This window comes from Rhincodon typus, chromosome 4, assembly GCF_021869965.1.
Source record: "Rhincodon typus isolate 14 chromosome 4, sRhiTyp1.1, whole genome shotgun sequence".
NCBI classification, from domain to species: domain Eukaryota; kingdom Metazoa; phylum Chordata; class Chondrichthyes; order Orectolobiformes; family Rhincodontidae; genus Rhincodon; species Rhincodon typus.
This window is the reverse complement of record NC_063335.1, coordinates 85,750,220-85,766,532: the sequence shown is the minus strand read 5'-3', so window position 1 is coordinate 85,766,532 and position 16,313 is coordinate 85,750,220. Positions and strand designations below refer to the sequence as shown.

The following is a 16,313-nucleotide window of genomic DNA, read 5'->3' as shown; positions in this document are numbered from 1 at the left end:
GAAGTAGCTGCTCAAATAAAATGTAGTGTTAACGCTTTGAACCCGAGAGAGCGTGTACAAAGCAAACGCCTACAAATTTTTTTTTATTCCGCCTTTGCATATGTTTGTGCATTTCTTAAATGTAAGGATAAATCAATTTTCCGCATGTGTGGACATGTAGCGGTGTTTTGTGCACACGTACGCGGACCGCAACGGTCCAAGTCTTTAAATAAACACAATCGCAGCCCATTCGTCGCTGTTTCCCAATGAAGCGAGGGCCGTATCACAGTGTGAGCGAGGAGCCCAGTCGCAAGCACCTCCCCGCGATTCAGACCCACATGGGCAACCAATTGTTTCAAAAACCACTGACGTAGCTGCCATTCATTCCCTTCCACATGGGCGAACCCATTCTCATGCAGGTGGAGAGGAGGGGGTGAGACAAGACAGAAACGAAATCGTTCATTCACAATAAATTACAGCAGCTCATTCGCGACCTGTAATGCTTAGAAATTAGTGACGTGAGATAAAACACGACACTGTCAACCAACCGCGCCGAACGAACTGTCAAGGGGGAAGGGCGATGTCTGGCTAATCACCCCTCTCGCTGGCTCGACGGATGGTTGTTTCCGAGTTGACGTCAGCCTTTGTTTACACCTGAAAGCCCGCGGCTCCGGGATCGGGACTCGGACCGAACTCGTGTTGTGTTGCTCTCTCAACATTAACACCTTCCCCCATTATTTTGCACAGCCCCGGGGACCGCCGTTACAACCCATTCATTCTACAGATTGGTACTTTTGTTTACCACACACTCTCCCCTCAACAAAAGAAAAAAATAACACACCACCATGTTATCAGATACAAGCTAATGTGTTCGACAGAAACGACGACCCAGGGACAGACGAGACAAAAAGAAAAGAGCATTATCCACCGCCGGCAGCGCAGAAACAACGGGGAGATCAAGATGCCGAGGCGCAGGGAGAGCTTCCTCTTGCTCGAACAGGCCGTCACGGTCGACTCGAAGGAGATCGACGCCTTAGTGGCTAAAATCGGGGAGACGTTGCAGTTCCAGCGGATGCCGCACGGTACGAAGCAGCAGCAGCAACAACAACAGCAGCAACAACAGCAACAGCAGAGCCAGCAACTACAGTATCAGCAGCGGTTGTACCCCCAGCACCAGCAGGAGCCCCGAGTCTCCGCCAAGTGCGGCCTGTGTTGCATCGAGCGCTGGAAGGTGCCCAGTCGCAACAAACCGTACAGCGTGCCGCACCGGCTCCGGGAGGCGGCGGCGGCGGCGAACACAGCCAAGAGCAGCCAGCACACCATGCGTCCGTCCCCGGAGTGCGGCCCGCGGCAGCCCGCTCACCAGAAACTCGAGCAGCTCTTGTCGTCCGGTAACCTGATCAAAGAGGCGGTGAGACGCCTCCACAGCCGGCACCACTATGCACACATCTACTCCGAGAAGCTCACTCTGTAGCGGAGAAGACATTCGCAACAACCACCCCCCGGGGATGGGGAGGGTAATGCTGCAGAATACAACCGGAGACAGAAAAGGTGAAGACAGAAATAAATCTACAATTTGAAACAACCTCGATCATTTTTTTATGAGCAACGGTGGCTGACTGTATTGAGAAAATAAAACACGTCGAAACGATGACCACACTCGAATTTGATGCAGGGCTACCGTGTGAAATTTGAAAGCTTATTTTTTATATATGTTTTGTCTTAACGCACTGTATGATATTCTTAGGGAGGTTAATAAAACCCTTGGGATCCACTTTTGCACCAGTCCACTGACTACAGAGTTTTTTTTAAAACAAATGATCCAAAAAACAAAAGGTGGATGTTGACTTTTAATTTTTTTTGAACGGGTATTCCTGAGGTTACACAACATATGTTTACAGCAGAGAATCGCACTGGTGTCTGGTGCTTGTTTCTTTGAAGTCGGGGCACCACAAGGTCGTTATCATGCCGACCTTGGATTTGTGTTTTTTTTCGGTTTGTCTTTGGACTCCGTGTTTTGACTGACCGTTTCCACAAATGTTTGAATTCCCCAAACCGTCTTATCAGCGTTGAACTGAATATCACATGGCAGCTGAGACGAGACAACCCCTCATTCCAACTTTAGACACAGTACACCAGGAATTCCGCGAACTGTTTACAGTACGTGTCGTACCCCATGGGCTTTGGGACCTGGTTTAATGGATAAGTAGGGTTAAGTTCGCTGTTATTTAATAGTCATTTAATTTTAGCCACAATCAATACGTGTATACTTCGTAACGGAGTATTTTGTTGTTCCTGTTGTCCAGGAATTGATGTGTTGAATAAAACAATGCAATTAAAAAACAATTTTTATTCGTATTCCTCAAATATATTTTGCTTCTTAATTTGCATGAGTTTATTCGGTTGGAAAGGAAATAAGAGGTTTGGTGTACGACACCACAGGAACTGATTTTCTAGTGTTGCATGTGCTAATTAGGAAATCGTGCCGGAGTTGTGTGTGTATTGTGTATTAATCTGTGGAAGGGTAGCACTATTCATCCATTTGTATTTAGATCAGGTCTACATAGCATTGTTAGCTGCAGTGAATATTTGCATCAAGAGGGGCTGGGGGAAACTTCAGAATTAAAAAAAATGCATGCTCTTTTAATGAACCACATATGCATATATTGAAATATTTTACCATTTCTGAAGCTTATGTAGATGTTATATAACCATAATTTTCTATAAATTTCCTGTGGTTGATCTTGAAGTGTAGAATTACTGCTGGATTGACTGAAACATCCAGTTCAAGGTGAATAGATCTGCAATGTAAGGATTAACAGAAGAGGAATTTACTAAATCAGCAAACTGCATTGCTCTTGATGTAGATTAAACATCATATTTCATATACAAGTTTTAATACCACTCAGTTGTAGGTTGGGTACTAGAATTACAAACATGGTGCAAATGGCCTGTTGAATAAATGTCCCATCAAATAATGGGCTATGTTATAGGTGTTACTTTGCTTGAATCTGAATAAATCTACAATTTGGTTATTCTGAATAAATTATGCAAATTCGTAACCTGTATAGTGAGAAAAATGTGTACTTGATGAATCATTTTTATTTTTGGTGAAGTTTTGAGATTTTTAAAAGAGTTAACTCAAATAACATGTTGGATTTAATAATTAGAAAGAAAAAAAAAGCCCATAACTTTAATGACCTTCCTTTCAGTGCCAACTAAAGGCTGTGTTTGGCATTTTGATGGAACAGTATAAATCACCACTTTTTCAAAACTCGTTACCACCCATACATTGAAATTTGGTAATGTACAAGCAGAATTGTTTAGTCCATTATCCAATTTCTGGAAGCTGGTTTAGAGAAAATAAGCCAACAATAGCAGGAAAAGAAGGAACTGAATTATCGTTGAGACCATGAAAACAGCCAGTTTCAGGTGTACTGTGTAGCTATTTTTAACAATTGAAAATGATACAGACAAATAGTTACTGAAACACAAAGAGAAATAAAAAGCATAGATAAGTGATGGTTAAACAAAGTATATGGTAGAACAGGCTGGAAGAGTCTTATCAAATCAGGAAGAAATAATAAGACAAGCAAGTGAAATTAAATTGTAAAACAGTGTAATTAAGGTTTGGACAGTGTGAACAATCTCAATTGAAGACAGCCAGGAGAAAACACAAGGAAAACAGGAGGAAATAAAGCAAAAATAAATTTTATTCTAAATGTCTCTATATTTTATGCCTATGTCCTTTATTGAAAATACCTCACAAGATTGCACAATTGCTTTTACATTAGAGCCTGGAATTTAAGGCATCTAGGAAGTTTGTTGCCCCTAACATGTTCACATCTGTCAGTGTTTATACGCCTCTATTGCATAAACTACAGTAGATTGATTATACGTTTAATGTGTTTCAGGAAATAGGTTATTAATATATTGCAGGTTCTTGCATGCTGAATAATAAACTGGTACTGTTTTGTTCCGCAGGTTTGTGGGGCTAAACACCATGGTTAAATCACATTTACAAAATATGAGCACATAAAAAGTAGCAATATAAATTCAATAGGGAACAAATAAACAAGAAGCAAAGACTTCATCTACTTGTACAATTATCTAACCCAAGGGTGTAACAGGAAAACACCCATTACCTGGACTGGAGCTTGGTGTGTTTTGTTTATGTTTTTCTTTAATCTCAGTATAGACAGACTGAATAAACAGTAGAGCAAGCCTTAGTTTGAATCATTAACCCACTTCATTCCATGCCATTTCAATTTAACAGGTCATCTGACAGAATGTCTTCTAAATGTCATAGCGTTTTAAATTCCTTTCCTAAGTGAAGGCTCTCACAACATATCCCTTAACTAAAGAAAATCTGACTGCCCTTTCAGCTATCCTGTTTCAAAACTCTACTTTACACTCACATCTTTATCCTCATTCAATAACACAAAGATCAAAATGTGAGTGAGAGATGTACTTTGAATTGCCCAGGCAAATTATCCAATTGCATTTTTATAACTCGAATGAGCATTTTAACCAAATTCTGTCTGACATACATCCCACATGGGATTGTCCTGAGAAAAACCTTGAAACCAAACTTCAATCTAAAAGCATTTTCTCCAACTGAATCATATCTAGAGCCTTTCTATTGAAACAAATAGTCAGAAAGTTCACATTTGTGCAATAATAGTGTGCCCTAGGTCCAGTCACACAGCTAGAACAACACCTGGGAGTTCATGTAGAGAAATTCTGTGAAAGAGAGAAGTATGGTCCTGGGAATTGTAGCTTTCCACTGCTAAATGACAACACCCTGGAATTTGTTCAACACCAGATACACAAATAACAGCTGAAAAAAAATAAAAGTAAAGGATCAATATATTTGTATTGTTGAGAATTAGACGGTTTAACTAAAAATCTTGTGCTTGTATGGGATGAGATTTGTTTTGTAGTTATAAGGAGAATGGATGTGTTGAAAAGTGAATACTCTGAAAAGTGTTTACTAAGTGGTTTGCTGATACTGCAGTAAGTCAATGAGACTCAGACTATGCAAATTACTGCCTGTTCAAATGCTGATCGACGGAGACTCACTATGGAAAATTAACTCTTACTCTACTGCCTCACTAATAACAGCTTCAAAAAATCTAGAAATACTCCATGGGAGATAGAGCAGCAATATAAATGTTTGTAATGTAAATAGTTGAGAGTAAGTGATTTTAGGGAAGAGAGAACAAAGTTCCTATCATCTTAAAGTTTGGCCTGACTATCAGTCGTATATTTTTACAGCAAGTCAGTGATTTGATATATGTTGTAAAATTATTCTATTACAATGATGGGCATACAGCTGTCACTTTTAGTCTGCAGCAAGACATGATAAAGGTCACAAGGCACACTCCAGGTCCCAGACTATTTGTAAGCAATGTCATGGGAATAGCATTGCTAACTCTGGATGTATTCCAAGGTTCTTTCTTATAGCATTCTGTTTGCAACAGTCCAACCCAGTCAAACAACCTTTTTCCAAAATTACTAATACTTTCAAAAGTAATAGGGTGAAAATGTCTAAAGAAAGTGAAAATAAATGGTTTTTGAATTCTGCTGTGATTTTTCCTCCAGTGCTGTTTACAGTGGCCTGGGGATTAATCCTTAATATTTTACTAATGCAGACACCATGGACCAAAAGACTTTCTTCTAGGCTGTAAATTTGGGATTCCTGGAAATTCCAAGACAAATATGTTGATAACTTCACATGGGCAATTCAGTGGTAGGGGAGGCAGTGAGTGACGTAGTGGTAATGCAACTGGACTACTAATATCCAGATCACCAAGTTATTGTTCATGGTTTCAAATACCACTGTAGTAGATGGTGAAATACGAATTCAATAAAAAAATGTGGAATGAAAAATTGTCCTTATGGCAACCACCTAACCACCATCAATTGTTGTAAAAATCCATCTGGTTCATTAATGCCCTTTACGGACGGGAAATCAACCATCTTTACCTGGTTTGATAATTTGACTCCAGACACACAGCAATGTGGTTAACTCTTAACTGCCCTCTGTTCAATTAGGGATGAACAATACTTACAGGGCTAGCCAGTTATGCTGACATCCCATGAAGGAATAATAAAACAAAAAAAATCAAAGACATTAAACATTGATTACAGATTTTAAAATTACCATTACTTTTAATTATCTGAACCATTTACTATGTTTTGGTTCATTCTGATGCAGCTATTAAATTGAAGGAAGTATGTATGTTAGTCATAGAACCTCTACAGTGTGGATAAAGGCCATTTGGCTCAACAAGTCCACACCACCCCTACAAAGAGCATCCCACTCTGATTCTTTCCCCTATCCCTGCATTTCTCCATGTCTAACCCAAACATCCCTGGACACTATGGGCAATTTAGCATGGCCAATCCACCTAGCCTGCACATCTTTGGACTGTGGGATGAAACCCACGCAGACACGGGGAGAATGTGCAAACTCCACACAGACAGTCGCCCGAGGGTGGAATTGAACCTGGGTCCCTGGCGCTGTGCAGCAGCAGTGCTAACCACTGAGCCACTGTACTGCCCCTTCTGCATATTAAAAAAAATTGTAATGAAAGGAAGCTTCTTGTTTAGATCAAAAAGAATAATGCAGAGCAATTTGTACATTTTCATGTCCCTCTTTTCATTGATATCACCTTTGGTGCTTTCTGGACTTTTTAATATAATGAAACTATGATATTTATGTAAGACCATAAGACATAGGAGCAGAAATTAGGCCATTCAGCCCATCGAGTCTGCTCCGCCATTCAGACATGGCTGATAAGTTCCTCAACCCCATTCTCCTGCTTTCTCCCCGTAGCCCTTGATCGCCTTGATAATCAAAAACCTATCTATCTCAGTTTTAAATGTACTCAATGACCTGGCCTCCACAGCCTTCTGTGGCAGTGAATTCCATAGATTCACCACTTTCTGGCTGAAGACGTTTCTCTTTATCTCAGTTCTAAAACGTCTTCCCTTTACTCTAAGGCTGTGCCCTCGGGTCCTAGACTCTCCTACCAATGGAAGCATCTTCCTAACATCCACTCTGTCCAGCCCATTCAGTATTCTGTAAGTTTCAATTAGATACCCTCCTCATCCTTCTAAACTCCAATGAGTATAGTCCCAGAGTCCTCAAACATTTCTCATTTGTTAAGCTTTCCATTCCTGGGACTATTCTCGTGAACGTCCTCTGAACACATCCTTCCTGAGATATGGGGCCCAAAACTGCACATAATACTCCAAATGTGGACTGACCAGAGCCTTATAAAGCCTCAGTAGTACATCCCTGCTTTTATATTCAAGTCCTTTTAAAATAAATGCCAACATTGCATTTGCCTCCCTGACTACTGACTCAACCCGCAAATTTACCTTGAGAGAATCCTGGACTAGAACTCGCAAGTCTCTTTGCACTTCAGACTTCTGAATTTTCTCCCCATTTAGAAAATAGTCCATGCTTTTATTCTTCTTACTAAAGTGCATGACCTCACACTTTCCCATGCTGTACCCCATCTGCCACTTCTTTGCCCACTCTCCTAACCTGTCCAAATCCTTCTGCAGCCTCCCCACCTCCTCAATACTACCTGTCCCTCCACCTATCTTTGTATCATCTGCAAACTTAGCCAGAATGCCCACAGCTCCTTCATCTAGATCATTAATGTATAGAGTGAAAAGTTGTGGTCCCAACACTGAGCCTTGCAGAACACCACTTGTCACTGGCTGCCATCCTGAGAAAGACCCCTTTATCCCCACTCACTGCTTTCTGCCAGACAGCCAATCTTCTTTCCATGCTAACACCTTGCCTCTAACACGATGGGCCCTTATCTTACTCAGCAGCCTCCTGTGTGGCACCTTGTCAAAGGCCTTCTTGAAGTCCAGGTAGATAACATCCATTGGCTCTCCATGGTCTACTTTGCTCGTTACCTTCTCAAAGAATTCTAGCAGATTTGTCGGGCATGACCTCCCTTTGATGAAACCATGCTGACTTTGCCCTATTTTACTATACACTTCCAAATATTCGGAAATCTCATCCTTTACAATGGACTCCATGTGCAGCGTAAATGTAATTTTCTATGAATTAGCTAAGGGGTTGTATTAATCTCTAAGTGAGATGGCACAACTTAAACAATTTGATCATCTGATAATCCTGTGTGGCAGATTAATTTGTAAATAGAAATTATGGAAATGCTTTTATTGTTTTCCTAATAATAAGCATCTTTCAAGCCTTTATGTTTATGAGCACTCTAGATAGGGTGATCTTTTCTGAAGAATACTACCTAAATCAAGGATGACATGATCTATTGCAGCTAAAAACGAGTGGTAATTAAAATCATTTTGCATGCTCATTGTCTTTATAGGAACATTTAACTAGTAATTTAAATTCAGTTGAATTACAACTCCAACACAGAATGGTGTTAATATTTATGACAGTAACAGGATTATAAAGCTTATATAAGTCTTTGTTATTCTATAAATTCATGGCACAACTAACAAAACTACTATCAGTTAGGGAAGTAATGCATTTGAATGTATAACAAGGTCAATTTTACATTACAAATGGAATCATTAAAAAGTGAAGGCTTCAGGAGAAATGGAATAGAGCAGGAGATAATGGCACCAGGGAATTCAGAAATGGTTTAATTCTTACTTTAAACATACACATGGGTTTCCCTTGGTGAAATGACCAAAAAACAGTACTAAATAATGCTGAGCTAATAAGACACACCAGTTTCAGGGGCTGAGAGAAAAGGTGCCCAAAAATCCAAAATTAGCACTCCAAGTCAAGATGGAGAGGTGTCCAAAGGAGGAGCAATGTCCTGTATCTGCAGGTGGGGGAAGCAGTTTACTTTTCCTACACCCTCCTCTTTTCTACAGCAGCTGATTTTTTTTTTTGTCCAGCCTCATATCCTCCTACGACTCCTGCGGACAATGGGGGACCCCCTAGAAAGATGTGGTGACACTTTCTCCCAGTGATTCATGCAAAGTGCCCAATAACATGGAGTAGCACAGCACTCATATTTTTAGATTAAGTCTTCAGGGAATTTCAGAACATGTATTGGTAGACTGTTGATGAAGTCTTACCCAAGCATCCCATAACACGATGTAAAAGTAACAGGGTTGTTCTCATGAGTAATTTTAACTTTCCATATATTGACTGGGACTCACTTAGTGCTTGAGGCGTGGATGGGGCAGCGTTTGTAAGGAGCATCCAGGAGGGCTTCTTGAAACACTATGTAGATAGTCCAACTAGGAAAGAGGCTGTACTGGACCTAGTATTGATCCTAGTATTGGACTCTAGTATTGGGGAATGAGCCTGGCCAGGTGGTCGATGTCTCAGTAGGGAGCAGCTCGGGAACAGTGATCACAATTCAGTAAACTTTAAGGTACTGATGGATAAAGATAAGTGCAGTTGTCAGGTGAAAGTGTTAAATTGGAAGAAGGCTAATTACAACAATTTTAGGCAGGAACTGAAGAATGTAAATTGGAAGCAGATGTTTGAGGGCAATTCAACTTCTGGAGTGTGGGAGGCTTTCAATTGTAGGTTTCTGGGAACTCAGGACCAGCACATTCATTTAAGGATGAAGGATAAGTATGGCACGTTTAGGGAACCTTGGATAACGAGAGATATTGTGAGCCTATTCAAAAAGAAAGAGGAAGCATTTGTCAAGACTAGGAGGCTGGGAACACACAAGGCAAGGGTGGAATACATGGAAAGTCAAAAGAAACTTAAGCAAGGAGTCAGGATGGGTAAAAGGGGTCATGAAAAGTCATTGGTCAACAGGATTAAGGAAAAGGGTGGCATGATGGCTCAGTGGTTAGCACTGCTGCCTCACAGCACCAGGGACCCGGGTTCGATTCCACCCTCGGGCGACTGTCTGTGTGGAGTTTGCACATTCGCCCCGTGTCTGCGTGGGTTTCCTCTGCTTTCCTCCCACAGTCCAAAAGATGTGCAAGTTAGGTGGATTGGCCATGCTAAATTACCCATAGTGTTCAGGGATATGTAGCTTAGGTGGGTTATAGGGGGATGGGTCTGGGTAGGATGTTCCAAGAGTCAGTGTGGACTCGTTGGGCCGATGGGCCTGTTTTCACGCTGTAGGGGTTCTATGATTCTATGAAAATCTCAAGGGTTTTTATACATATGTAAAGAGCAAGAGGGTAACCAGGGAGAGGGTTGGCCCACTCGGGGATAGGGAAGGGAATTTATGAGTGGAGCCAGAGGAAATAGGTGAGGTATTAAATGAGTACTTTGCATCAGTATTCGCCATAGAGAAAGACTTGGTAGATGATGAGTCTGGGGAAAGGTGTGTAGATAGTTTGGGTCATGTTGAGATCAAAAGGGAGGAGGTATTGGAAGTCTTGAAAAACATGAAGGTAAACAAGCCCTCAGGACCTGATGGGATATACCCCAGAATACTGAGAGAGGCAAGGGAGAAATTGCTGGGGCCTTGAGAGAAGTATCCTCACTGGCTACAGGGGAGGTCCCAGAGGACTGGAGAATAGCCAACATTGTTCCTTTGTTTAAGAAGGGTAGCAAGGATAATCCAGCTAATTACAGGCCGGTGAGCCTTACATCAGTGCTAGGGAAATTATTGGAGAGACAGGATTTACTCCCACTTGGAAATAAGTGGGTGTATCAGCAAGAGGCAACATGGTTTTGTGAAAGGGAGGTCATGTCTCACTAACTTGGTTGAGTTTTTTGAGGAAGTGACGAAGATGATTAATGAGGGTAGGGTAGTGGATATTGTCTCCATGGACTTCAGAAAGACCTTTGACAAAGTCCTTCATGCCAGGCCGATACAGAAGGTAAAGTTGCATGGAGTTGTGATGGGCAGCATGTCGGTGCAGGATTAGAGGGCCGAAGGGCCTGTTCTTGTGCTGTAATTTTCTTTGTTCTTTGTTCTAACATTTCCAGATGTATTTCAAAGGTTATTTGCAAATCTGCTGCAGTAACTGAACAGAAAATGGAGAATATACCTTTATCACTTGAAAATCTCAGTTTACTCCTGTTCAGCTGGTCACTGTTTGGTGAGGTTGTTAAACAGTACCAAACAAAATGGTGTACAACCTCTTTAATGGGTATTAGCAGGCAGTTTGCCTGTCAATCATCCCACATCCCCTTACTAAGATGGCATCTTACACTAAATACAGGCTAAACTGTGTTACAGAGGCAAGCTTGCAAGATTGATAAAAAAAACTGGCTCCGTCATAGAAGACAGAGTGTAGCAATGGAAGGGTGCATTTCTGAAAGGAGGGCTGTGACTAGTGATGTTCCTCACGGATCAGTGTTGGGACCTTTGCTATTTGTAATATATATACAAATGATTTGGAGGAAAATGTAATTGGTTTGATTAGTAAGGTTGCCAATGACACAAAGGTTGGTGGAATTGCGGATAGCAATGAGGACCGTCAAAGGATACAGCTGGATATAGATCGGTTGGTGACTTGGGCAGTGAGATGGCAGATGGAGTTTAATCGAGAAAAATGTGAGGTAATGCATTTTGGAAGGTCTAATCCAGATGGAAAATATACAGTAAATGGCAGAATCCTTAAGAGCACTAATATGCAGAGGGATCTGGGTGTACAGGTACACAGGTCACTGAAAGTGGCAACACAGGTGGAGAAGATAGTCAACAAGGCATACGGCATGCTTGCCTTCATTGGCCGGGGCACTGAGTTTAAAAATTAGCATGTAATGTTGCAGCTTTATAGAACCTTAGTTAGGCTGCATTTGGAATAGTGTGTTCAATTCTGGTCACCACACTTTCAGAAGGATGTGGTGGTTTTGAAGAAGGTACAGAAAAGATTTACCAGAATATTGTCTGGTATGGAGGGCATTAGCTATGATGAGAGGTTGGAGAAACTTGCGTTGTTCTCACTGGAAAGATGGAGGTTGAGGGGCAACCTGATAGAGGCCTACAAGATTATGAAGGGCATGGACAGACTGGACAGTCCGAAGCTTTTTCCCAGGGTGGAGAAGTCAGTTACCAGGGGCCATAGGTTTAAGGTGCAAGGGACAAGGTTTAAAAAGGTGATGTATGAGGCAAGTTTTTTACACAGAGGGTGGTGGGTGCTTGGAACTCGCTGCTGGTGAAGGTAGTGGAAGCAGATACGATAGTGACTTTTAAAGGGCATCTTGATAAATACATGAATAGGATGGGAATAGAGGGATACGGTCCCTGGAAGGGTAGGAGGTTTTAGTTGTGACGGGCAGCATGTCGGTGCAGGATTAGAGGGCCGAAGGGCCTGTTCTTGTGCTGTAATTTTCTTTGTTCTTTGTTCTAACATTTCCAGATGTATTTCAAAGGTTATTTGCAAATCTGCTGCAGTAACTGAACAGAAAAGGGAGAATATACCTTTATCACTTGAAAATCTCAGTTTACTCCTGTTCAGCTGGTCACTGTTTGGTGAAGTTGTTAAACGGTACCAAACAAAATGGTGTACAACCTCTTTAATGGGTATTAGCAGGCAGTTTGCCTGTCAATCATCCCACATCTCCTTTACTAAGATGGCATCTTACACTAAATACAGGCTAAACTGTGTTACAGCTTAAGAATATATTTTTGGTCACCTCTTTAACCCTTTAGCACTTAAGGTATTCTGCTGAAATAATCCCCACATTCTTTTCATGTATACTGTGAATCAATCCACATTGCGAATAAAGTCAATTTGAGTACCTCAGCTGCAATCTGGATTAAAATCAGTTGCACCTAGTATGACCCTGAAACAAAATCTACACTTTACATTCCATACAGTGGTGTAAAATGTTGCCTATATTGGAAGTTCCATCAGGGAAGTAAGGTTTATACAACAAAACAATACTAAATACAGGACTGCAGACCAAAGGTTAACTAGATAATGGACAGATTTAGCCTCCATGCATTCAATTCTATACCTAATTTACACAGTCATGATGTACATATTTCTTGACTCTCCACTCTTCAGGGTGCTGACTTATGTTGGAGTGGTGTTTGATTATCATGGCTAAATGGCTTGCATGATTTATATTCTGCATAGTGAGTGTTGCACCTATATGAAGGTGAGTGCCTCATAGCAGAACCCAATCCCCCTCTTACCTAATCTCTACATTGCACACACAGAAACCACTATGGGAGTAGGAACTCTGATTTTATTCTCCCTCGATAATGCTGGGAAATATGTTAACAGCCATATGGCAGCTAGCTGAGACCACATAATTCATCACAGACTTGAACTTCACAAAAACAAATATAATGGTGATATCAGTTACACAGCAGATAGCTCTTAGATTTCCTGTTAGTCACCAATGATTAAAAATATCTGACAAACAACATGATGCAGGCTGATATAAATTCAAGGTCATGAAAGCTGCTATTAATTCATGTTAACTCTTCATACATTGTTATTGTTTATATCACAAGTGCAGCTATTCAATATCATAAACCAATAATTAAAAAGGTCAAGGAACATATTGCAAATTAACACAAGTTTAACCATGTTATTTTGCTATGGCCTTGTCCTTTGCTTTGATTTAATGAAGTAGGATGCTTTAAAACTCATTAATTCAGATTGTAACTGCAAAGAATTATTTAAAGCACATCCTAACACTGAAAGTGTTTAAATTCTTTTTTCAAAGTAGATCATCCATACACAAGCAGGTGAACAGACTTTAGAATTTCACTTTCAGCAGACTCGGTCTGCTTCTGACAAGATGAGAGGTCTTGGTACAAATATCTGTTGTATAGCTTACTGATAATTTACAAAACCATATATATCAGATAGATTCCAGTTTAATCTTCTATCTTTGCTGTTATTTGATTTTAACTGGGAAGGGGTGGGGCAGGTAGTGCCTATTATGATTGGGCTTAGTTCGTCTGGATACTGAGAAATATATTTAACTATAGTTACCACTCAGGATTGTAGATCTCTAATGACACGTGTGAACATATATAGGCTCATGTAGGATGTTGGACTGGTTCCAAATCTGTTAGAAATTCAGGTTTGACATAGATACCTTCTTGGGTTCAGTGGCCTCAGTTGCTCCTGTAAATGGTCTGAGTATCTTACTCTTATAGAAATTGACTCATTCAATCCCGTATATACTTGTACCATAACGTAACCTGGGCAATAGCAATAATACTCTCATGTTACCTAAGCTGGGTATTCACAGCTTATACACATGCACAGTTTTAATCTTTCGAAAGTGGACCAAACAAACCCAATACAAATCAATGTTATTTGATTTCTTTGGAAGATAGCAAATGACAGTTAATGACTCACTTAACTCAAACAGTACAAGTGCTGATTGAGTAATTTGAAAAAAAGTGCCACACATTTTTTCACATCATGCTTGGCTAATGCAAGATGATTTCTAACAATTGGTCTGCGTTTCTGAAGCACCCCTGCTGCTGGGAGTTATCCCCGGATGGTTGGGAGGTGGTTGGGTGGCCATTCCACTGAGGCAGGCCAACTAACTTGCATTGCTAAAACCATATTAAAATAGGTCTTACTCTTCCCCCCCTCCCCTCAGCCCAGGCATCAAGAAGCTCATTAAAACTAGGCATGTCTAAGGCCAACACTAAGGCTATTTGGTGAATTGTGCATTTACAGAATTAGAATTTTGCAGGGCTACTTCATTGTTATTATCAAAGCTGATAAAAGAGATCCAATGGGCATGGTATACTTAAACACAGGAGCTGGTCAGAAAGATTAAAGTTAAAGTACATTGGATAGGAGGTAATGTGCTGGATTAGTGATTGGCTAAAAGAGAGAAAACAATGAGTAAGAGTAAATGACAACAACAACAACAAAAGTTCTGAGGAAGGGTCACCGGACCCGAAATGTTAACTCTTTTTCCCTTCACAGATGCTGCCGGACCTGCTGAGCTTTTCCAGCAACTTTGTTTTTGTTCCTGAGTAAGAATAAATGGGTCGTTCTCACTTTGGCAGCCAGTGACTGGTGGGGTACTGCAAGGATCAGTACCTGGGACCTAGCTGTTCACACTATATTTCAATGATTTGAAGGTGGGACCAATTGTAATATTTCTAAATTTGAGAATGATACAAAGCTAAATGGGGATGTGTGTTGTGAGAAAAATGAAAAGTAGCTTCAGGAATGTTTGGACAGATTTAGTGAATGGGCATGAACATGGCAGATGGAGTACAATGTGGGAAAATATGAGGTTATCCACTTTGGTAGGAAGAACTGAGTTCTTAAATGGTAAGAAGTTGAAAAGTGTAGATACGCAAATATACGTAGGTGTCCTTGTCAATAAAACACTGAATGCTAACATTCAGACGCAGCAAGCTATAAGGAAGGCTGTTGGAATGTTCGCCTTTATTGCAAGAAGAATTGAGTACATGAGTGATGAAGTCTTGCTTCAATTGTACAAGAGCTTGGCAAGACAGCACCTGGAATATTGTGTGCAAGTTTGGTCGCCTTATCTCAGGAAACTATTATTGCCATCAGGGAATTAAATAAAGGTTCATCAGACATGTTTCAGAGATGGCAGGAATAACCCGTAAAGAGAGATTGGGCAAACTGGGCCTTTATTCTTGAGAGATTTCATCATGAGAGGTGATCTCATTAAAACCTACAAAATACTTAGACAGGATATATGCAGATAAAATGTTTTCCCTAGCTGAGAAATCTAGAATTGGAGCACAATTTAAAAGTTAGGGGGATACCACTAAGGTCCAAGATGAGAAATTATTTTTCACAGAGAGATGCAAACCTTTGGAACTCTCTCCCACATAGAGTTGCGGAGGCTCTGTCTTTGATTATGTTTAAGGTAGAGATTGATAGATTTCTGATTACCAGTGGCATACGAGGCTCCAGGAACAGTGGGAAAGTAAAAGGATTTGAAGTGTTCGATCAGCCATGACTATTTTGAATGGAAGGGCAGGCTTGAATGGCCTAGTCCTGTCCCTCTGTTCCTATCACTGCAAGAAACAGTGAGGCCTGTTATAAAGATGATGCTGGGAGGATGCTCTGGAGCATCCTTGGAAATGTTAAGTTTCACAAATGTCTTACTCTTCCAGAATTTGCGGTCAGAGCCCACCAGCTACACAATAGCAGTTAATCATTGTCAGGAATCACTGCTGACAGGTACGATTATCCACTTAGGAAATTCCGTGTCACTGGTCATCAGTTCTGTGGGCTGTGTGGCTGATGAACCCAATCCTAAATCCTCAATCTTGAACCGCACATTTAGCAGGTGTTTCTGGGAGGTGGTATTGGTCTATGGCTTTGAAGTCGCTTGCATTCCTTTCTCTGATTCCCTTTCAGTACTTCCTCCATCTCAAAGAATTGTATCCCTTCATACAGGAGCTTCCTGCAAG

At 40.8% G+C, this 16,313-nt stretch overlaps 1 protein-coding gene across 1 annotated transcript; it reads left to right on the top strand.

Annotated features, from left to right (window-relative positions):
• The first annotated feature begins 614 nt into the window (after positions 1-614).
• Positions 615-1,765, top strand: LOC109912828 (glycogen synthase kinase binding protein). The gene has a single exon (XM_020512269.2). It carries the CDS (start codon positions 845-847, stop codon positions 1,451-1,453), a length of 609 nt encoding a protein of 202 aa, XP_020367858.2. The 5' UTR covers positions 615-844; the 3' UTR covers positions 1,454-1,765.
• The last annotated feature ends 14,548 nt before the right edge of the window (positions 1,766-16,313 follow it).